At 52.9% G+C, this 22,180-nt stretch overlaps 3 protein-coding genes across 5 annotated transcripts in view; all 3 read left to right on the forward strand.

Annotated features, from left to right (window-relative positions):
- Positions 1 to 157: 157 nt before the first annotated feature.
- Positions 158 to 12,610, forward strand: LOC120456756 (pneumococcal serine-rich repeat protein). 3 transcript variants are annotated; one of them, XM_039643750.1, is made up of 4 exons: positions 158 to 774; positions 5,676 to 6,122; positions 9,325 to 9,775; positions 9,931 to 12,610. In XM_039643750.1, the coding sequence occupies exons 3-4, from the start codon at positions 9,353 to 9,355 to the stop codon at positions 11,242 to 11,244; spliced, it is 1,737 nt and encodes a 578-aa protein (XP_039499684.1). In that variant the 5' UTR covers positions 158 to 774; positions 5,676 to 6,122; positions 9,325 to 9,352; the 3' UTR covers positions 11,245 to 12,610. The 3 variants fall into 3 exon arrangements, with proteins under 3 accessions (XP_039499684.1, XP_039499685.1, XP_039499686.1); XM_039643751.1 differs by lacking the exon at positions 158 to 774 and adding an exon at positions 4,215 to 4,310; XM_039643752.2 differs by lacking the exons at positions 158 to 774; positions 5,676 to 6,122 and adding an exon at positions 8,225 to 8,497.
- A 205-nt stretch (positions 12,611 to 12,815) lies between these two features.
- Positions 12,816 to 15,656, forward strand: LOC120455287 (RILP-like protein homolog). The gene is made up of 5 exons (XM_039641325.2): positions 12,816 to 13,944; positions 14,008 to 14,498; positions 14,833 to 14,928; positions 14,986 to 15,111; positions 15,311 to 15,656. Exons 1-5 carry the CDS (start codon positions 13,330 to 13,332, stop codon positions 15,441 to 15,443), a joined length of 1,461 nt encoding a protein of 486 aa, XP_039497259.1. The 5' UTR covers positions 12,816 to 13,329; the 3' UTR covers positions 15,444 to 15,656.
- A 1,654-nt stretch (positions 15,657 to 17,310) lies between these two features.
- The window catches only part of LOC120455286 (microtubule-associated protein futsch), a 53,595-nt gene continuing 48,725 nt past the window's right edge, over positions 17,311 to 22,180 (forward strand). Inside the window, exons 1-2 of the mRNA XM_039641322.2 lie at positions 17,311 to 17,440; positions 20,129 to 20,301. The gene's annotated coding sequence lies outside the window, so the exon portion shown is untranslated. The remainder of the gene's footprint in view (positions 17,441 to 20,128; positions 20,302 to 22,180) is intronic.

The raw sequence follows: 22,180 nt of genomic DNA on the forward strand, positions 1-22,180 counted from the left end.
AACACTGTGGCCTGCGCGGCGTTGCCACCTGGCGGACGGGCGCACTAGGCAACACTGAAACCAGCTGGAAAGCCAACTGTTGTATACAAATTCGAAATATTCAAATTGTACGTAAATATTACGCTTATGTAGGAGGTATAATGGCCAATGTCACCAACGTTAGCTTATCTCACCTTACTCTGCAACTTTTAATGTTTCTATATGATTATTTTTACCGCAGCGTCTAACGTCTTCCGCAGTGTAGAACGATTTCCAGTGACAGCACTACAAGCAGAGAGTCGTTTTGAATTTGAATTTGGCGCCCTGCGCTCCCCTTCCTTCTCTCTTCGCTCGCTCTGTCACAGGAATTTGCTGCTCGCAACAACAAAATCTGGCATTTGACGTCGCTCGTTCGTTTCGCCCGTTTCAGCCGCGCTGCCGCCGAAAGCAGAGTGTTGTTGTTGCCGTTGCCGTTGCGTTGTGTTGCGTTGTTGCTTGCCGTGCCGATTTTACTATTATTTGACATCGGTGTGCGGAGCGTGCGGTGCGGAGCAGTGCTCCTCTTTTTTTTCTACTTTTTGTTTGGTTCCGGGCCAGAGGGCGGTAAGTCCTGCCACAGTTACTGTTACTGCCACCCACTCGAAAACAAGCGCACAGGTTGAAAGTCGAGCTCAGAGCATATGTGTGCGGAAAAAGTGCTGCATTGGCTGGAAAAACACTGCGAAACCGCTGAGATTGTTGCGTTTCGGGCGGTCAGGACGCGAGCAAGAGGAAGCAGAGCGAGCGGGAGCAAACGTGAGTAAATTCGCACTTTTTAACGAAATCGTGCAACATAACGGCACCACGCATACGTGTGTGTGTGTGCAATCGCCTTCAAGATTCCAATTGAAGTGTCAAGCTCTGTTCTTTTTCCTTGCTATGTGTGTGTGTGTGTGTGTGTGTGTGCTTGTGAGCGTCGCGTGTGAGAGTGTGCGTTTTCCACCCCAGGAGCGCGCTTGGAAATCGAAAACGCGGTTTAGGTCTCGGGATTGGATTCGTTTCGAGTCACACCCTCTCCCGGCCGTAACTTGTTTCGGGCATGGATTCCTTGGCACAGCTGTTTGCGCCTTCTTCTCGTCCTTCTTTCTTCGAATTTATGACATCAACACACGCGTTCGACAAACACTCACTCACACAAACACACACACGTGCGCACTCAGACCGAAGCTTTATCCTTCGAGCAAAGCTCTCACTTGATTTTGACTCGTGCTTACGGCAAAGTCGCAGTTTTCTCTCTCTTTTACTTCCTCCATCCTTCTGCCAAGCGCGTTTATTGTTGTTTGTGTTTTGTCCTCCGCTTTCCTCGTATTAACTGTTATCGATTGGCGGCGAACCGAAGCCGATGATGAAATTCCAACCAACGGAGGGTGAGAAGGGGGAGAGAGAAAGAGAGAGAGGGGGAAACGGGAAAATGAGTTTCTGATCCAAAGCCTCAGTTTCTTCCCCAATTGTCCTGCCTTACACACACACATTTACTTGCATACATATTTACATAAATACATATGTATGTCGTAATTCGATTTCAATTAGAACGCTTTTCATTTGTTAGTTAGTATAATTAGTATTATTTTGGAATACGAATTAGAACTGCAATATCTGTGTGCATTTCCATTATCAGCTCGCGTTGTTCGCCCATTTCGAGAGCAGTTCCTCAAGAAATATTGGAAAACTGCAAACGAAAATCGGAAAAGCTGGAGCACGGAAAGCGGGAGGGGTGGGGGAAACTTTTATGATGATGCCTTTGCCTAAAAATAGGAACGCGCGCCCAGCAAACGTCTCATTTTTCCAAGTGTGCTTCAAAAACGAAACGAATTCTCATTCCCCAAGTTCCCATTGCGATCGCCGATTTTCATGTGCTCCGATCTAAATCGGATCCAATCCGATCCCATCCGATCTGATTTGAACTGATCTGATCTGATCTTCGGGGATCTAAATCTGCACCCAGATCGTCGTGGAATCTAATTTTGGGCTCGTCTTGAGCAGGTTCACTTGGTGCCTGGAAGGCGGCACCCACTCCGCTTTCCCGACTGCATTTCCAGCCCCATGCCACGTCGCTGCCACTGCCACTGCACCACCGGCTAAATATAGAGCCCCGACTTCGACTTCGGCTTAGTTCGGCGGGATGGGCTGTGTGTGCCTGCGGAAGGTGGGGAGGGAAGTTCAATTACCTTTAAATGGATTACACAAACAACCAGGAGGGCTGTCGGGATGGAGGGGAGGGGGCGGAAGCCTATATTAAACACAGGCACGCACTCACACCCCACAACTAGATAAAGCAACGCAAACAGAGCCAACCAGCCAGAGGCGGAGCCAAGCGATCGGGCCTCTGATCCCAATTCCAATTCCTATTCCTATCTCTATCTGCATCTGCATCTGCATCTGCATCTCTATCCCTATCCCTATTCCGATCCCGATCCGACGCCTCCCTCTTCCGCGGCCCCCTGAGTCCCGGAAAAACGGGAAAAGCGGAGCAGCGGCCGAGTGGCAAGGGGTGGGGAGGCGGTGTTGAGGCAATGCTGCCAAAAATAAATTTGAACTCAAATCGCAGCGTCAGGCGCGAGGGGCGGAGGGGCGCGGCAAACGGGTGGCAAGAAGCGCTGCCAACGCAAAGCAACGCAACGCAACGCAACGCATTCGCCTCCAAAGACCGGCCCATGCCGCTCTCGTTTCGGGCCGGGGCCATCGGCTCCTCTGGTAGCCCAGCCGGAGCCAGCCAAGCAGTCCTCGGTACTCCGAGTGGATAACTGATGCAGCTGTTTGAGGGAATGGGCGGTCTGCTTGGCCAGAAATCGCAATTGATCTCGCCAGGTGGGGCAGAGGCCAGCTCAGGATGGCATGGGTCACGCTGTCCGGGCAGGAAAGTCACAGGGGGGGAGGAGTTGGAATCCAATGGAGCTGGAGATGGAGCAGAGCAGAGCAAGGAGGCGGGGGCGTCTACGTGGCCGACCTCATTAGTTTCGAGTTTCCAAAAGCGCACGCACACCAGCAACACCGAAATGGAAAATGGAAAAACGGAAAATGGGAAATCGAAAGTGGAATATGGAATGGTTTTCCGTACGCTCGGACCCATCAATTTTCATCATCGGCGAGAGAGCTTAAACAGCGGCTATTTGTAAACGAAGGCATCTGCCAGGCAGCCCGCACAGCCCGCCCGCCCGCCGCCCCATCCGCCCACCGCTTCTAGCCAAAAGCCAAAAACCAAACCAAAGCGATCCAAACCGATCCCTCTCTCGTGTTTCCCGCTCCCCCCTTCCTCCTCCGCCCGCGGTGGGACTTTGGGGCAGCTATTTTTAAAGTCGAAAATACTTTTCAGCTGCCAAGTTGTGAGATGCCAAGTACAGTTGCCTACTCAGATCAGATCCGATCAGATCAGGTCGGGTTGGACGAGATTGGATCCCATCACGGCACTTGGCACGTGGAGAGAAGAGGAGAGGAGAGAACAACCAGGAGCTCCTCGGCTGGCGAAGGTGCCTAAGTGTCAAGCGCTCAAGAAAAAATTGGTGTCCCATTCTAGGGAAACTCACCAACCAACTTCTTCAGAACTTCCTTGCCACTGAGACGCAGTATGTAGTCGGTTTTAAGTTGGTATCCTGCGCCCCAAGCCCGAAACTCCAGTTGAGCTGACCTGCAGCTGGGGTGGGCGATAGTGAACCTTCCGATTAGATAGCGTTTTGGGGCTGCGCATTCCAACGATCCCAAAGATGCGCCATCCCAAAGATGCCAGGCCTGCTTATCCCTGCTTATTTTTCCGTTGGCTAGCTGCTTTTCACTTGTGCGCAATGTAAATTCGTTTTCCCGAAGCTCCGCTCTTTCTCTTTCTCTTGGACAGACACGCAGCCACAGGCACAGCCACAGCCACAGCCACAGATACAGATACATTTACAGGCACAGACTCGGATACGGATACAGATACTCGAGGGCGAGCGGGCACAGATACAGATGCGCGGCGGCAGAGCAGAACTTTCGGTTGGAAATTTGCCAACCCCTCATGGCGCTTTTCGATGCGATCAGCTCGACCCCAATAGACGGGGACTGGCCGGCACGGGGGGCTCATGGGGGGAGGCGGGAGGCGGGCGGGATTGGGGGGCTGGGGGGAGGCGTGCACCTTCGGAGACGCGGCCAACAGGCTGCGACGGCTGCTCGGACCGCTCGAGTCTCGGTATTCTGCGGCTGAATTCCGAATTCGCTTTTAGTATCAAATTAGACTGCGACGGCTGCTCTTTGAGTGCGGCCAAGAACGGAGCAACACCGGAGCAGAGCATTCGAATCCCGAATCGGGCCAGTTCGGAACGGTAAGCGGTTGGCAGCGGTTACCCGGTAACGGTAGCGGTAACGGGTACGGGTGCAGGTGCGGGTGCGGGTGCGGGTATCGGGTAAGGCACGCTCTCGTCTCTGCGCTTCGACTTCGACCATTGTTTTCTTCGCCCCGCGTCGTCTCCTTCGCTTGGATACCAGGGAGTAGGGGGGGGGGGGGGGGGGGGGGGCAGGGGATAGTAAGGGGGGTGCGAAAGGTTGGGGCATCATTTGTTTTTCTTGCCAAGGCGCGTGGGCGGCGGACAGCGGCAGAGGAAAGCGGATGAGCAGGGCCAGCTCCGAATGCCTCTGGTTTTCTTCGATTTCTCGTTGTTTGTTTGCAATTGTGCAGAGCACAGAGCACAGATCTGCGTCTTCTTCGTTCGTCGAATTCTTGATTCGTCATAGGCATACAAGTATATCCCCGAATCTATACACATCGGCTGTGTATACAGGCGTATGGCCACATCGCTCCATCCCCCCTTCCCCCTTCCCCCCCTCTGTGGATGGGGACATCCTTGGGATGGGCTTGGCAACTTCATGCGTCCTACCTTCTACCACCTGGAGGTTTTTATTCCTATCCCATGTCTGCTTTTCATCTTGAGACTGGCTTATAAACAGAAATACATCTTATCATTGTAACTTATAGTATGATTAAGATCAAGATACTTTCATCTTGGTTTTTTAGATACTTGGCTCCTTGCTTGTGCTCCACAAACTCTGTCTTATAGGCCAGCATAATTAGGCCCGTAAGCACAGGCTGCTATGTACTCACCGTAGCTTATCGAGTACGGCGGATCAGGTGGAAAGTGCTTGCTTGGGTGAGTCACAGTCACCCAGCCGACTTGCAAGTTGTCGTGGAGCCACAAGCCCACCTTAAGGCGATAAGATAATGCCGGGTAGCCGTACAGCCAGATTAGATATTAGTTCTAGTGCGGTTTCAATGAGGTCTAACCAGGGGTTTTCCTCTCTTTGCTTCTTTTCCTCTGCAGAGTAGAGGAGAGGAGAGTGGAGAAGAGGGCGCTATTGGGCAGGTTTCAGTGCGGTGCTGTTCTATTCTGATCTGATCTGGCCAGATAAGAGGGCTAGAATCGTTGGATCGCCCATCGCACATCGCACATTGTGGGGCAGAACTCAAGTCAAGAAGTCTTCCTCTGTTTCTGTTACTGTTTCTGATTCTGATTCCGAATCTGATTCGGAATCTGAATCTGTTTCAGTTGCTTATTGTGCTGTGTATCCATGGCGTGGCGTATGTGCCTGCGCTTTTCCCCGACGCTTTTCCCCCGCTCTTTCTCCGTTTATGTTTACGTTTTGGCGTGATTTCGTATTAACAAATTCACTTCTCTATGTATTTTTAATTTTAGTCCAAGGTTTAAAGCAACAACTGTGAGCAGTGAAAAAACAGAACGAGCGTTCAGCTATAAACGATATCAAAACCAATAGGAGGAAGAAACGCACACAAAGAGCCCAAAAACAAAGTCTTCGGGAGAGAGCGCCGAGTGTGGGACGGAGACGGGGCAACAGCGAGCGGGACAGAGACGGCTGGCGGTCAGCGACGTTGGACAAGTAGTTGAAAATATTGCGCATACGCCGCGTGAACCGGAGGCACAGAGCAGCAAGCCGCGCGTTTCGTTCTTCGCTTTGCATCGCACAAATACAGCTTGAAGCTACCTGAAAAACCCAAAAACAGGATAGTGCTGCACAAAAACACACCACCAGCATTGAGGAGGAGACGGAGGAGCAGGAGGAGGGCCGAGGATCAGCGGCTACGAAGGAAGTCCATTTCAAAGTGCAGCCGGCTATAAATCCAGGTGAGTCTCGGGGAGCATTGCTGGGATAAGTGGATGCTTGGGCTTAGCAATCCTGAAGCGAACGGCAAACCAACTTCCTTTCTCGGAGTTCCACTCTTGGAGTCCGATCATGGCTCATGAAGGAACTGGAGTCTCCAACTCCGATTCGCAATCAAATCCGATCGTGGATCGCCGCTTTCCGCGCCTCTCGCCTGCCCCGATTCTTGGTCCCAGATTGCACAACGCTGGCCAGCAGTTTCAAGCGCTTTTGCTACGCTCACAAACACATGACACCCATTGAGTCGGTCGGTCGGCGGGTCGGTGAGCGCTGCGCGATTCCACGATTCCGCTGCTCGGCCAGTAGCGCTGGTAGTAAAAATTGTCAACTCAAGCGCTGCGGTCGGCGACGCTCGGGGAAAATGCGTATTCCTCGCTCTCGCACACGCACTCGCCCTCGACCTCGCCCCCACCCTCATCCTCCTGCCGCAGGAAAGCAGAAGCCCGCGCGGATTACGAGGAGCCACCAGCTGGTAACGAGGAAGAGCAGAAGAATAGCACGCACCAGCAGCTCGATCGCGGGACGCAGGTGCGTTTGCAACCGGGGTTGCCTTCCAGGAAGGCCTTTCGATGAGCAGCAGTGGGTGGGGTGGGGGGTTTGCTTTGGGTTGGTAGGAGGATTGGTAGGTGGGTTGCAGCTAGAGCGAGTGCGAGTGCGGCGTTTGCAGTGCTATCAGCGTACAAACAAAGCCAATTAGAACTTGAAAAGCACCCTCTTTCCTTTCCCGTCCCCCAAGTGACAGCGGGTGAAGCTCCAATCCGCTCCACTCCACTCCACTCCACTCCCACCTCGATTCTCGGTTCTCGGTTCTCCAGTGCCCCTTTCCCCGTTTTGCGCTCCTATCTGGGCTCGCTTTTATCAGCGGCTTATCAGTAAATAATTCCACCTGTTGCGCGGCTTGCGCGAGTGTGGGTTTAAGTGCGAGTGTGAGCGTGTGTGTGTGTGTGTGTGTAGATAACTCGAGGTGAGGTATCGCATTAAGCAACGCTTGTGCTGCCCCACAATTGTGGTCCCCAAAAAGCAAACTTTGCTTGTTTGCACTGCTCAGCGCTGCTACGCTGGAATGGAAATGGAAGCCCCGCTGCCAGCGGATTTCGTAGATAACCGAGCCGAAACCCAACTGAAGCGGACTGAAACAAAACCCAGCGAACTCACACTTGTACACATAGGAACGGGGCCCACACAGACACAGATACGGAGTACAGACACAGATACAGAGTACCGATACAGATACAGATACAGATACAGATACATGTATAGATATAGGGGTTCTATGAAGACAGACTGCCTCAAATCTTATCTTAAAACTTGACTCGACGCGGCGCAGTGACGCAGTCGCTTAGCAATGCCGCTTTCATTGCTCAAACTGCGTCTGTTTATCGATCAGTCGTGTGGGTGTAGAGCGTTTTCCAACCGAAGACCATCCTAGCCCCTCCAAGTTTCCCGCCCAAAGTGGCTTTAATCTGTGATCCTTAAGCCGTGAAACATGGTTTTTCCCATTCAGAATGTGAAGTTAACCCTCTTTTTTTTGGAACTCGACGATCCTGTCCCATTTTCTTGATCTCGAGAAACCCCCACCCCCCAATTAGTTGGAGGTTATGTTACCCATTCATTAATTAAAACCTCGTGTTCACACACACACTCACACTTTGATGTCCCTCCTTCCCTTTCGTCAGCTCAACCCTTACTTCGCTGCAGCTTGAAAAGCGGCGAAAAGAACAAGGTTTATTTATAAACTGCGCTCGTTGTTGGGGGTTTCTCTGCGCCCGAAGTATCCAAGTTTCCCCGACTCGCTCTCTCGCCCCCCTCTCCCCCTCTCTCCACCACTCACTCTCTCTCTTAAGCTCTTCTTCTAGCTGTTGCTTCGACTTCGGCTCTTCGCAGGGGGTGTGGGGTGAAGGGTGGCGGGCTCGTTGTTGTTGTAAACTCGGCTTCAAGCTTTAATTACTTCTCACGTCTGTGTGTGTGTGTGTATGTGTGTGTAAACAGTTGAGCTCTTTGTAGCAGTGTGTTTCTTGGGGCAGAGGCAGAGGTATGGGCGGGGGGCTGGAGGAGCGCAAGGGCTCCGCTCCTCTTCTGCCATTCCTATTTCTGTTTGCCCATCGCCATCGGCGTCGCTGCACTCCAACGGTACTTCTGAGCGTGCCCGAATTCGAATTGGAATTCAGTCGAGCTTTGCGCGTCGTCGCCGCCGTTCGCGAAGTTTGTTGCTGGATGGGCTCGTTCGCTATCCCCCACCCCCACTCGTGCTGTCTCTCTCGCTCACACGCTCACTCGCCTGCCTGTCTGCCACCCACTTTTCTGCGCCCGCTCGCCGGCTTTGGCGCGGCCTCAAAACGTGAGTACCCCCCTCTCTCACTCTCTCACTCTCTCGCTTTCCTGCTCTCCTGCTCTCCGTCCTGCGTGTGTGCCTTTGTGTGTGTGTGTGTGTGTGTGTGTGTGTGTGTGTGTGTGTGTGTGTGCCCAGTGTGTGGGAGAGCTGGGCTAATCTCCAATTTGGAGATAAGATATCGCTCAGTGTCGCACTCTGCTCGCTCGTTCCTCCGCTCGAGCTTCTCCCGCCCCCCCAAGCCCCCAAGCGCCGCTTTAGCTGCCGAGGAGAGCGTCCTGCAGGATCGCACCTGCGACACAGCACCTGCACTGCAAGAAAAAGTGGCTTGTTGCGACTCTGGCAACATATCTTCCGCAGTTTAGCACCAATGCTACATCGTTCAACTACGTTTGTGTACCTGCAATCGATCATTAAGAGTTGTCCATGCTTTGAGCGCATTTATGAAATGCCGCCTTTATTTTCACAGTGCACGGCGCTCTCTCACCCTCTCTTTTCGGCTTATCACTCCCACTGAAGGCGCTCGCTTGTGTTCTGTGTTGTGGGTTGTGGGTTGTGGGTGGCGTGGAGTCGAGTTGAGTCGAACATCGAGCAGTTGCGTTGTTTTTGTTTTCATTATGTTATTAATTAGGCGAGTGGCGTAGGTGGTGTGTGTGATGTAGTGGTGTTGTGGTGTAGGAGGGATCGGATCGATTGCGAGGGGTGGCTGGTTGGAGACCAGATGGTGGTTAGAGTGGAGCTTACGGTCCATAGAGGTTGCGGGGCAGCTGCAAAGCGCCAAAAAAAAAACACACACACAGAGTTAACAGCGTTTTGTGCTCTTTCCTTTCTTTCAGCTTCACGACGTCTTGCAAACGGCTGAAAATGGAGAAGACTCCCCGGTACACGCAGCGGGAGCGGAACATGGTGTTGAGCTACGCGGCGCAGTACAAGGATGTGATCGAGAACAAGCGCACGGACGCGGAGTCGAACCGCAAGAAGGACGAGGTGTGGCTGCAGATCGCCAAGGAGTTCAACTCGCGGGTCTACCACCAGCGCAGCGCCAAGCAGCTGCGCCAGCTGTACAAGAACATGAAACTGCTGCTGAAGAAGGACCTCTGCGGCGAGGACAAGAGCAACCACTCGTTCATGGACCTGCTCAACACGCTGTCGCACCAGGAGTCCGTTGCCCAGTACATTGCCGAGCAGATGTCGCCGGAGGGCGCGGGCGGAGGTGGCGGTAAGCAGGGCGGCGCTGGCAACGGAGGCGGAAACGGACACCATGCGGACGACTACGACGACTCCAAGGTGGGCTCAAACACTAGATCTATACTGCATCTAACCCAAGTAACAGATGCATAGCATCCTCCCTTCTTGACTTCCTCTTCTGTTGAACCCTGTGAACCGTACTAAAACGCTGTCCATGATGGTTTCAGTATCATTTATTTTCCTCACACTTGCAGATGCCGCTCTACCACGAGGGCATGGACACGGACGTGATCGTTATCAAGTCGGAGACCATCAGCGACAACGAGCAGACGGACAATGGCATGGACTGCCTGGACGAGGACGATGACGACGACTGCTTGAGTCCCAAGGCGCCGGAGGTGTGCCTCGAGGAGGAGGACGACGTGCTCTTTCCCACGGACCTTCGCCAGCTACAGCAGGTGGCTTCATCCGGCGCCGCCGGCGGTGGTGTTGGTGGTGGTGTCTCCGCGGCCTCCCTGCCCGGGAACGTGTCCAGCAACGGGCTCACCGAAACCAGTCGCCGCGCCGCCAGCTCACCCGTGTGCTCCACCAAGACCTCGGTAAGCTCCAGCGGTAGCTACGCATCGGCGCCCAAGCCGGACATCACCATCCAGACCGTGGGCCACATACGCGTGGGCAGCTTCGCCAACATCAACAAGACGCTGCAGAACGGCAGCTCCAGCGCTGCCGCTGTCCTATCATCGGCCAGCAATGGCGGCCCCAATGCCAGTGGAGTGCTGCCGCTCACAGCGGAGCAAGTGCAGCAGCACACGCTGCTGAACGGCCTGGGACTGTCCGCCGTGAATCCGGCTCAGTCCCTGCAGGCGGCCATCAACGCTGCCTACGTGTCCGCCGCTCCAACTTCATCGGTCGCCATTAGCAGCCGCCGCACCCCGCCCACTTTGCAGCTGCCACGCCTGCAGCGCGGCAACAATAACAATAGCAACCACACTGCCGGCAGCACAAGCAACTCCGCGGTTTCCGCCAATGGCGTGCAACTGCTGCTCAACGGCGGCCAGCACGCACAGGTGACGCACAACCATCTGGCGCGGGACAAGACGGGCGGCGTGGCCATTGGGGCGGCGGGCAGTTTCAATGGCTACAACGGACTGGCAGTGGCGGGCACGGTGTGCGGCACCTTGAACAGCAGCTCTTCCGGAGCCGGAAGCGGCGGCAGCAGTGCCAACAGCAGCGGCGTGGGCCTGGGCGTCGGTGGCGCCAATACGACAGGCGGTGGAGGAAGCAGCAGTGGTGGAACGAGGAGCCAGCACCAGGAGCTAATGAACTCGCTGAGGATCGAGGAGAGCAAGCGGAAAATCGACCTGATCAATGCCCAAATCGAATACTGGCAGACGCTCACCCGCAAGCTGAACAGTCAGGCGGGTCACATGCCCAATCCCGCGTGCCCGTGCCACTTCCCAGGAGCCAGTGTGCTCTCGCCCGTCGCAGTGGCCGCCGCTAGTGCCTCATCGTCCGTCTCCGCTTCCGCCTCCGCCAACGTCTTGCAGACGCAGGCCAGCACCAGCTAGTCCGCAGTGAAGAGGCGGTTCGCGGTAGTCGGGGGTCCTGCGGTCGAGAGCGATGGCGGTGGCGATGGCGACAGCCCTGCGGTCGAGAGCGATGGCGGTGGCGATGGCGACAGCGACAGCGACATCATCTCGATAGTGGACATAGATGATGGGCGGTCAGGGGAGGAGGAGCAGTCGGAGGACGACTGCGAGGACCATGACCAGGCCATCACAGATCTGACACTACCCGACGAGTACGAGGAGGAGGACGACGATGCAGCCGATGCAGATGAAGATGACTCACAGGATGCCTTGGTCAGGGACGTGGGCGTGGTGGGCGGCCTGCCGTCGCCATATTCACCGGCCCACTCCTCGCCGCCGCCAGCGAAGCGCTCGAAGCGCCAGGAAGTCACCTCCGAGCTCCTGAGGCAGCTGGCCCTGCAGCAGAATCAGGATCCCCAGGAGGGGGGGTGCTAGTATTTGATCTAGTTTGCTAATTTGCTGATTTGCCAACTTGCATGCCATGCATTGACGCAACCACCTTTTAACATTAATTTTACCATATATTTATTTACGCCTAGTTTGAGTGCCAAAACAGAAAACCAGAAAAAGATTGGAGCCTTGCCATCGAGAATGCTTGCCAAAGGACCTGCCGAATCGGTCACACCCACTCGCAACCCGCTATTTATTTGCCAACCTAACTGAAACGTAGCGATTAGTTTTATATTTTAAATTTGTTGCGTCGCATATTTTTTTGATCGATTTTTTTTTCTATACATTTAACGCGTGTTTATATTTAAGTTTTAAGTTTTCCTATGAAACGAGCTGCTACCAAAAAGAAAGAAGGAGACTATCTTGACTTGTACATTTACCTTACAAAACTAGACCTAACTTACTTAATTAGAGCGAGCAGCTAAGAACGCAAAATGTACAAATGTGGTTCCTAATCTAGTCCCTAAAGGAGTGAAGAAACGAAAATGCTACAGCAAAGAAAGCTAAAATCTAACGCCTAGCCGAGAACGAACTTGTGTATTATTTTTATATGTCACCCAGAGAGTTTCCACGAGGAAACCATTCAAGGAACTGTAGCTAATTTATGTACTTAAAGAACCAGTGAAACCAAATGAAACCAAAAATGATTGAAAATGGAGAAAAGGGAAGAAACTTGCTAGTCGTCGCTGCATAACTGTGTAAATGTAGCACACAAATCATTTAGTTATTGCTAACTGTACGTGTAAAATACAAATAAATGCCTATAATTGCCCAGACCCATTAACCACAATTTACAAGGAAGCACACACCAAACGAAACTGAAATCCAACAATACCAAACAGAACTATTTATACACTTTTGTAAACAAGAACTTATTAATAAACCAATGAATTTACTTGTTCTGACTTTTGGATCGTGATATTTTTCGGCTCAGGCTTTAACCTTCTGGCACGTAAGCTCGCTTTGCCCATTTAAACTGCGCGCCCAATGTGCTGGCGCTGCTCAACACTGGCCAGCCAGCGCGTAGTGCTGCCAGACTGCGTAGCCGACTGCTCATCTGGGAGCCAGTTCGCACATCTGGGAGCCCGCGAACCAGTTATTCGTTACTCATCAGTTCCAGTTCCAGTTCGGTTCAGCAAAAATTGTGCAAATAAATTGCGGAAAGACGAATTGTTTATGTGGGAATCGGCAGCGAAAAGCGAAGCGGCGGCAGCAAGACGACGGCACCAACAACTAAAGTGAATGAAGTGAGCATTGCCACTCCCACGCACACCACCGTGCAGTCTGTGTGTGCGAACGGCGAACTGCGAGTTGCGAATTCCGTACTTCGGATTGTGGCCTCACCCGCCCCCGCTTCCGCCTCCGCCCCGCACGAAGTACTTGGAAAACCAACACCTGTCCTTTTAGCGCAAGAGGAATCCCTGCCAGCTGGTGCAGCCATTTGCGAAGGACCTCCAAGGCGCAGGACACGGTGGAAAGCGCCGAACACTGAAGCGGGTCTTCAGTGAAAAGAGAGAGAGAGAGAGAGAAAGAGAGAGAGTGTGCCATAAGTCCGCTTGGCAGGAGTCACAGACTAGCCACCTGACCACTTGACCACCTGACCTGACCACCTGGATGCCCGGCTTTCACCTCAATGAGATGGGTGAAATGGTTCTGGACGCCATCGACGACATCGGCGTGGTCGATGTGTACGACTTGGCCTCGGACATTGGCAAGGAGTACGAGCGGATCATGGATCGCTTCGGCACGGACGCCGTCAGCGGGCTGATGCCCAAGATCATCAACACCCTGGAGCTGCTGGAGGCGCTGGCCACGAAGAACGAGCGCGAGAACGCCACCATCCAGGAGCTGCGCGACAAGGTGGCCCAGCTGGAGAGCGAGAAGCTGGAGAAGGCCGAGTTCCGGCGGCGCTTCGACAAGGAGCTGGAGCTGATTGAGGAGCAGTGGCGCAGCGAGACCAACGAGCTGGTCGATCTCGTCTCCTCGCTGCAGGACGAGAACAAGCGGCTGGTGAAGCAGACGCAGGACCTGCAGTCCTCCTCCGCCCAGAGCTCCGGCCTGGGCGCCAGTCTCACCGAGAGCATTATCAGCATGACCAACCACGAGCTCCACGGCGCCCTCTCCGATACCCAAGTGCTGCAACGGCTCAAGGAGCAGATATACAAGCAGCGCGACGAGTTGAAGCACCGCGAGCGGGAGCTGCAGGACAAGTACAGCGAGCTGGAGCACGTAAGTGTCGCTGAGGTTAGGAATGCTCACATTCCCCACTAACTCTCTGCCTTTCATTCCCAGCTCAATATCCAGGCGGAGCGGCTGAAGGCCTCGGAGCGGGACACCAGGCGCCGCCACAAGCTCATGCAGGCCCAGGTGAAGACGCTCTGCGAGGAGCGCGCCGACTTTCTGGCCCAGCTGCAGGACCAGAGCCGCGAGATCAACCAATTGCGCAAGCGATTGGGGCTGGCCGAAAAGGAGAACGAGGACTTGGTGGCCTCGTACGACGATGGCCAGAACGATCCCAACCGGCCGCGGTACACCACGCGCGAGCTGAAAGAGTTGATAAGCGAGCGGGATGAGCTGCTGACCACCATCGATACCCTCAACGAGCAACTGGCGGAGCTGAAGCCGCCCAGCCAGGCGAAGGGCAAGCGGCAGCGCCACTTCTCCAGCTCCGATGACAGCGATGAGGACGACGATGGTCACGTGGCGGACAACGACGACGACGACGACGAGGAGGAGGAGGCAGCCGAGGCAAACGAGCTGGAGCCACCAGCTGCCGGAGAAACGTAAGTATATCCTTCACTTCTGTGGGCTCCGCTAGAGAAAACCGCAATTTATGAACTATGAACGGCCGCTTGAGGCAAAATGATTAATGAGCAAGCACTTTCAGCCTGAGTCATTCTTTTGTTGTTATTCAGTGCTAACAATATTCAAATAGACCCTATGATGCAAACGCTTAATTGGCAGGTGATTCAGAGCCAGAGCTTAAACGTAGCTTTTTGCGTGCTCTTTTGCAAGGCCAGCAGTTAACTAAATGGCATTATTGGCTGTCAAACAAAATGTTGGATTCGCGTTCATGTTTCCCCATTGTAGCTAATGACGCTCTTCATCGCTTTTCAGGCCACCTGGACACGATGCGCCCGTGCAGGGACCTTTGCCCTACGAGCCGGACGATGCGCCCTGGAAGAAGAGCTCCGAGTCGGGAATACGCAAATTGTAAGTGCTGCTGAAGCGGAATAGAACTCTATATTCATGACTTTTACTGCATTGCAGCTTTCGGAAGCTGTTCTCGGACCCGTCGGACGGGAGCAACACATTCCCGAAACGTTCCTTGGCCACGCTCTCCAAGATGGCGCTGTCGGCCACGCCCGGTTCCGTTTCCGCCTCCGCAGCGGCGAAGTAAGCGCCCCTTAAAGCATCCGAGTTGGCGTGCATTTCACTTTTCGTTTGTTTTCTGTTTTCTGTTTTTCCGTTTCAATTTCCGTTTCCGTTCCATTCCGTTCCGTTTGCACTGCCCCGCACCCCTGCATCTTGCATCCTAATTTATTATTTATTTTTTACATCTTACAATTACGATTACGATTACGTTTACGTTTAGTCTAGGCAAGAGCCTGTATCTGACCCTGTCCCTCGCCATCCACCTGCTCCGCCTGAGCTGTACATACATAGTTTACACACTCGATTGCTGTGCTCTCGTAATTCTAAGTTGTTATGCGATTTTGTTTACGTAATACGCGTTTTTTTCGTAACTCGTTACTCGTAACCCCTAACTTTACTGGATATATTTAATACGAATCCACTTTGTATTTTTTTGTACCTTCGATTTATTCTAACTTGATTAACGACTACCACATAAGACTCCAAAAACATATACACACCCTACATGTGCAAGTGTTCCAAAGAACAAGAACAAAACGAGAACGAGATTGAGATTGAGATCGAGATTGCCGAGTGAGTTTTTAATGAATTTAGACAAACGACAAGCAGACAAATGACAAACACAAGCTGAGAAAGACAAACAGTCCTCCCAGGAAAGCGATTCGGTTAGGAGGACTCTGGTTCTGGGACCCCAGATTTTAGAAAGTCAATGAAGAACGGGAAGATTTTGCTTCAATTATCCGTAGTGTATCTCTATCCCCAAGACCCCACATCTTTCTAGCTCCTCGGCTATCGCCAACCCGTATGAGTATTTTAGCATTCTCATAGCAGTTGCCCCAAGCGGCCTTATAAATATATTACAAATTTATCAAAATACGCAAACCTAGAGCGAAAAAGAAAATGAAAACCTAAAAGTATATATAATTGATATATAATTAGCAAACGTTACAACCTTAGCGCATTGTTTGTTGACTTGAATTGAACTAACTAACGAAACCAATCTCAGCATAGTAGATTCCATTGATCGATTCGATTCGATTCGATTAGATGATTAGATTACATTGCACAAAGATGCCAAAAAGCGAAAATCTCCGCGTAAGCCCATTGCCCATTGCCCAATGCCCAATGCCGGCCAGTCTGAATCAAGGAATGTTTTAGCCAAGAGTTTTACCATAGACTTAGCCACTGACCAGCTCGAATTGTTGTTACCCTGTCCAGGCGCCTTCGCCCAGAGACCCCACTCCACTTCAAGCCCAGTGCTCTCGAGGAGATCTCAGCCTGATCCTCGAGCGAAGCTATTATCCATGTTGATTTGGATCCCCTTCCCCTTTCCCTTCCACTCACCAAGCACAAACCGGTTACATATCAGCTCCATCGCCATCGTCGATGCGAACGTGCCAAAGACTAATGGTCAGACCCTGTCCCCTCAACTCCCACTCCCACTCCCCGCACCGCACACCCAGCGCCCACTGTGGGCACACACACATACCAATCTCAATTAACCCATCTCGTTTTGAACACCACAACAACAAAAAGAGTGGCAACTGAACTTTTATAAATCTGAACACGAGCGTAATGGTGTCGCCATGAAAATGGGCTAACAAAGAGTGTCGAGTTGGGTGAAGACCACGAGGAAGATGGAGAGAGACATTGAGTATTCGGTGAATTAATGTTAACTAAATTTATATACACATATACACATGCATTATACATAATATACTTTACTTATACTATGTAATACCGTATTATATGGAACTATGACTAACCAAAAGACAACAAGGCAACAATTATACAAAATTAAAAGCGTACCAGGGTGGCACTTGGACCATGGACCGCAGGAGCGACCACAGCGAGGATCGGATCGCATCGGATCGGTTCGGATCGGATTGGATCGCATCATAGTGCATCGAGGCCTCCGCATCCGGGTATCATCCTGTCCAGCACCCCTGTACGTACATCAAATTTATGAGTGGCTCCCTTTGAGCGCCCACCAAAATAAAACTTATGAACCATGGAAGTGGATGGCGAATGAATGATTTGGGTTTGGATTTGGATTTGGCGGCAAAGGAGCACGCGCTTTGCGGAACCTCAGGTGTTTATTATTTAATTTAACATTACTTATGAGTTCATTTTTAATTTCGTTTATTTTCACTTGGCCTCAAAATTACTCCCAAGGCGTGGTGTTAAAAGTCAAGAAACGAATTCAAGCAAACAAAAAGATCGGCAGAGAGTTCAAGATCATGGTTGCCAGTTCATCGTGGTTCATCAGTAACGAAGGATGCTTGCACACCATCCTCACGTATTTTCACGTATCATATCATTTCATATCACGCTTCAAAACGCCCCAAAGGTTAGTAGCAACTTCATTTTGCATTGGAACACATTTCGGGGTGCTCTATTCCGGGTCATTGAAGTCATTGGAGTTCTGGCCTCCATGTCGTATGAGTAATGATATCCTTAGTATCATGGTCTGGGCGAGGAGATCCTCCTCTTCGTGCTCCTTCGGGTAAATGGATGTATTGGGTGGGTGTGGAACAAGGCTGATTGCGTAACCCCTGGCAGTGCATCCCATGGGACTCCCCCCGTGCCAGACCCATCGCGGTGGTTGGAGCTTTCTCGCCAGGAGCTTTTCGAATGAGCTTTGCCCCGGGGCTCTGGGCCACCCAGCCACGTAGCCACGTAGCCACGAAGCCATCTTGCAGCATCGTCAACCCTGCGCATCCGCATCCGCGTCCGCATCCTGCATCTCGTGTGGTGCGTCAGCAGCATCTCGTGCCCCCACCTCGTGCCCCCACCTCGAGTCCTTGCTCGGCCGCTCCTGCCGTTTACTGGGCGCCTGATCCCCATGCCGGGTTTGAGGCGTATCTAGGGCGTGGTGGTTGTTCCGGCCGGACGACCTTGGGCACCGCCCCCTCATCTGCGATGGCGTTTTAATTGCCCAGCAACAGGCGATGTGGTGGGGGTGGCTCTTCGTTCGGGGATGCGTTCTGGGCATTCTCAACGGGATTTTCACGCAGTTCCAATTAAGCAATTAAAAATCTGCCACCGGACTTGTGGGCGAGACGGGGGGCGGGGTCGCTTTGGCCGGAGACGGCGTTGTCAGCTTTTTAATTAAGAAGATGTAAGCGTAATAGGATAGAAGGATATGCGCTGCGAAAATCGTAGGTCGAAATGTGCGCAGCTAATGAAGAAGGCCCCTGTGTTTTTGTGGTCACCGGGAGTGGGCCCCACAAAATCCACTAATTGGCCTGGCCAGAAAGAAAAGAATCACGAGATGGAGCTGAGCGCTTAATGAGTTTCTGCAGAGGCCCCGTGCGACCATTTCAGGGGCCTTAGTCAGTCGATTTTCGAACAGGCTCGCAGCAGCCGCCGCACAGGCTCCCCTGGATTTGGATTTGGCTTTGGGTGCAAGGGGCAGGGAGCAGAGGTAAGGGGTGAGGGGCAGCCTTCGACTCGAAACTGAAACTCCCGTCAGAGCGATTGGGCTGCAGACTGTGACACAGGACTCGCTCGACGCAGTGAACCCATGGTTATGGGTCTCGAATAATCAATGAATGTGCCACATATGTATGTATGTTGCATGCAAGTAATCGGTCAACTGCATTGCCAGCGGGGGTTCACTGTCCGTCTGCACTTGCCGCATTTCCGCACCGCGCGTCGACGTCGACGTCGCCTGCTGCTCCGCGATGAGCGCCTGAGCCCAAAAACTGTTTTTTATACAAGGACATTGCCATCTCATGGCCACCCTAAGATGGAGAAAGAGCCAGAGTGGGAGCGCACTTGTTACTGCTTCTTTCTCTCGCGCAGCGAGTAAGTGCGAGTAGTGAGCGGGGGCCAGAGCGGGACGGGCATAGCGGCTGCGGAGATGGAGCTATAGCTGGCCCGCTCGCGCCGCAAGTGCTGCTGCCTTCTGGGCGCCTGGTTAGCGGCCAGCGCCAGGTTGGAACAAGAAAGCGAAAGTGTTAACGCTCGCGTACATCCGCTGCAACGTTCCGCTCCACTGTGGACCGCTCCCGGCGCTCCAGTGGGTCGTCATGTGTGTGTCTGCGGGGGTGGGTGTATGTTAGCCGTCCGTCGTTTTTGAGTTGGCCACGGCCACATGTGCCTGCTGGAGGCCATCAGACGCGGCCGCGTCCAGGATGGTCCCCATGCGCCGCCAAACCCCCTTCAGCACCGCCAACGGCGCCCTATCGCCGTCCCTGTTTGCCTGCTTAATTCGCGACGCGCATGACGCGATGTGGCCGTCGCTCGGGTGAATTCTACGAGTTTTGGAGCCGTTGGCTTGGAGCGCTTTGCGCGCAATGTTGCAGCGGGCTTATTGGAATGAACATTCTAGGAACTTGCCCTAGACGGATTACCAGGCGAACAGCGGCGCCAGCAGGCCACCGACCCAAATTCGCGAGAAATAGTGAGGGCGCCCTCGCGCCATCCTGCTCGCACTGCTGCCGCTGTGGCCGCCATGCGTTGTTGTGGCCAGAGAGGGATGGCCACAAGAGAAGCAGAAAACGAGAGAGCAAGCAACGGCCAGAGCGGGATGGCTGGATGGTCTGCAGTGTGCGCCCCGGTTTGTGTCTCGGCTAAGCTTGAAAACTCAAAGTGAGCTTTGATTTTTTGAAGGGAAAACCGATTGCCGGGAAATTCAGCGCGTTTGCAAACTGCACAAACTGCTTTGTTTACCTGATCTGTGGGACTAGTGGTAGTGCCAATGCCCCTGGCCTTCTGCAGGTCGCCTCTGTGCACGTTGTGCAATTTTTGTACAATAAGTGCTCCAGTTTGGACAGGCGAGCAGCAATGGATCGCACAGCGAAATGGCGAGTGAGAGCGAGTGAAGTGCGGAGAACGTTCTTCATGCTTCTTCTTTTTTGTTTCTTTCTTCTACGTTCTTTCTTCTTCGTTCTTCTGGCTGTGCTCTTGCTACACTAATAACATGCGTTGTAAACTGAGCCACGAGCCCCATTCATGTCGATCAAGACAGGCCTATCCCCTGTTCCCATAACGCTGTGACTCCCATCTAACCAGGCATAAACCTCCATTACAGATTCGTGCTGCACTCAAGGAGTAACTGACTGACTTATTGCGGTCCCTGATGCAGCGACAAGGAGGCGGGCGTGTTGGAACCAGATGGTGGATGGTGGATGGGCACAGGAAGCAACCAAATCCTCGCTGGCGACCAAACAAAGATAGTTTGCGGTGGCCAAGTGCCGGACAATGGTGAGTGTCAAGTGTTGATATTTAAGCTTCAGAGCAGCCAGTCCCTGGGGTTGCACCTACCCTCTCCCCCCTTAAATGCAAGGAAATACAATTTGGCCAACGAAAGTACGAGTTGTGGGGTGGTAGCGGAGAAGAGGCAGCGGGGTGGGGCAATGAATGTATGGCAACTGCATTGCAGCAAAGTCCTATGGCGGGGGCGTTTACGGGCCGGGGGGCGTGGCAGCTGCTCTTGTCCCACACAGTAAATTCCACATTCAACTCAATTTAGCCGAGCGCTCTCAGTTCTCGGTTCCCAGTTGTCGTCCTTTGGAGGAAATCCCTTACTGGCCTGCGGCTGTTTTTCGTACAGTTGCACACAGAACCGTTTCTTCGTTCTTCGTCCTTCGTCCTGCGGAATGGCGACAAAAGTACGCAACACTTGCCATGCCGTGCAGTGCCGGAAATGGCATTTAAGCGGATTCCGCCAAGTGCTAAGCTCACAGGAAGGGGTGGCCGAAAGGTATGGCCCGATCTGAATAGCCGAAAATCTTCTGCCCACTCCCACTCCCACTCCACCTCCCAGAATGCACCTGGCCACCCGCTGAGCCAACCTCGAAGGAGACGTCTGAATGATATTTGAAGACTCCCGTGGGGATAACAAGCTGAAAGCCGGCGAAAGCAGTGCAACTGACATAAGTAACCGCTCGGCCGTGCAACAAAATAAAGGCAGTGCATCAAAGTACACATCTCTCGCGATGAGAACCAAAGTAAATGTGAAGTATATGTGATATGACAATCTCCTGTTTTGGATTACGCATTTAAATGCCGGCGCATCAAAATCTGACACACCCCAAATGCGTTGTCTGCCGCACGATGATGGCTACGACAACGACAATGACAAGGACAAGGACAAGGACATTGACAGGAACATGACGGGTAGTCACCATCACACCAACACACCATCATCAGCAGACGAGCATAATTCCTGGCCATTATGTTGGCTCCCAATCCTTTTTGGCTATGACATAATGTTACATGGCAGCGCGAAAAGTTGCGGCAGGCAAGGAGGGGAGTTCGTGAGTCGAAGTACTCAATCAGCCCTGTTCCTTTTTTGGCCGGCATAGTGGAAAGCTCCTTGCTGCATCGCCGCCGAGCTTTTGGAATGGAAGGCGATCCGGCGCCCCAAATGGAGGGAGGACCTTCCACTGGCCAAGTGCCAGGAGCCTTGCTTCAAGCGCTGGCAGAGCTTTAATCGGGCAAAAAAAAATGTTTGGCTCCGAAAGCTCCTCCGCGGAACAGCTGTTGCAAGGCGGCGCCACGATGACGCCACCGAATGGAGGGGCATCCCACAACCATCCGACTGGAGGAGCGATTACAGGGACATCTCCGGACAGATGTCTAGACAAGGAGTTGGGAGCACCCGGCACCTGCTGGGGAGTTTGGCTGGTTGATTGATCGATCGATTTCCCCAAGTGGAGCCGGGATGCCTGACCGCCCCGTTGGACGGGTGAAATGCGGTCTTGCTTCACAGAGCGCCGCTTTCCAGAACTCATTTGTCGCCGCCCGTTTGCGTTTTCGCTGCGGTTTCTCTAGAGCACTTGCCAGCTTGCTGGCCCGAGCAAATAAACACATAAACACATGAACAGATGAACAAAAATAAGGACGGATGGGGAGGCGGATGTGGATGCTTGTGCACCTGCAGCACACAGTAGTGCACTATGGCGTACTATGCATGCTACATGCCACATGCCACATGCCATATACTATGCTAGTACACACATATGGTGGTAGCATACTCGTACACATTCAGCAGGTATTCATACGGCCAGAGTGCTTGTACTTTCAATGGGCTCCCAGCTGCGTGGCATTTCAAACATTCCCACTCGCCTTTAAAGCAACT

The sequence above is a fragment of the Drosophila santomea genome, chromosome X (assembly GCF_016746245.2).
Source record: "Drosophila santomea strain STO CAGO 1482 chromosome X, Prin_Dsan_1.1, whole genome shotgun sequence".
NCBI classification, from domain to species: Eukaryota; Metazoa; Arthropoda; class Insecta; order Diptera; family Drosophilidae; genus Drosophila; species Drosophila santomea.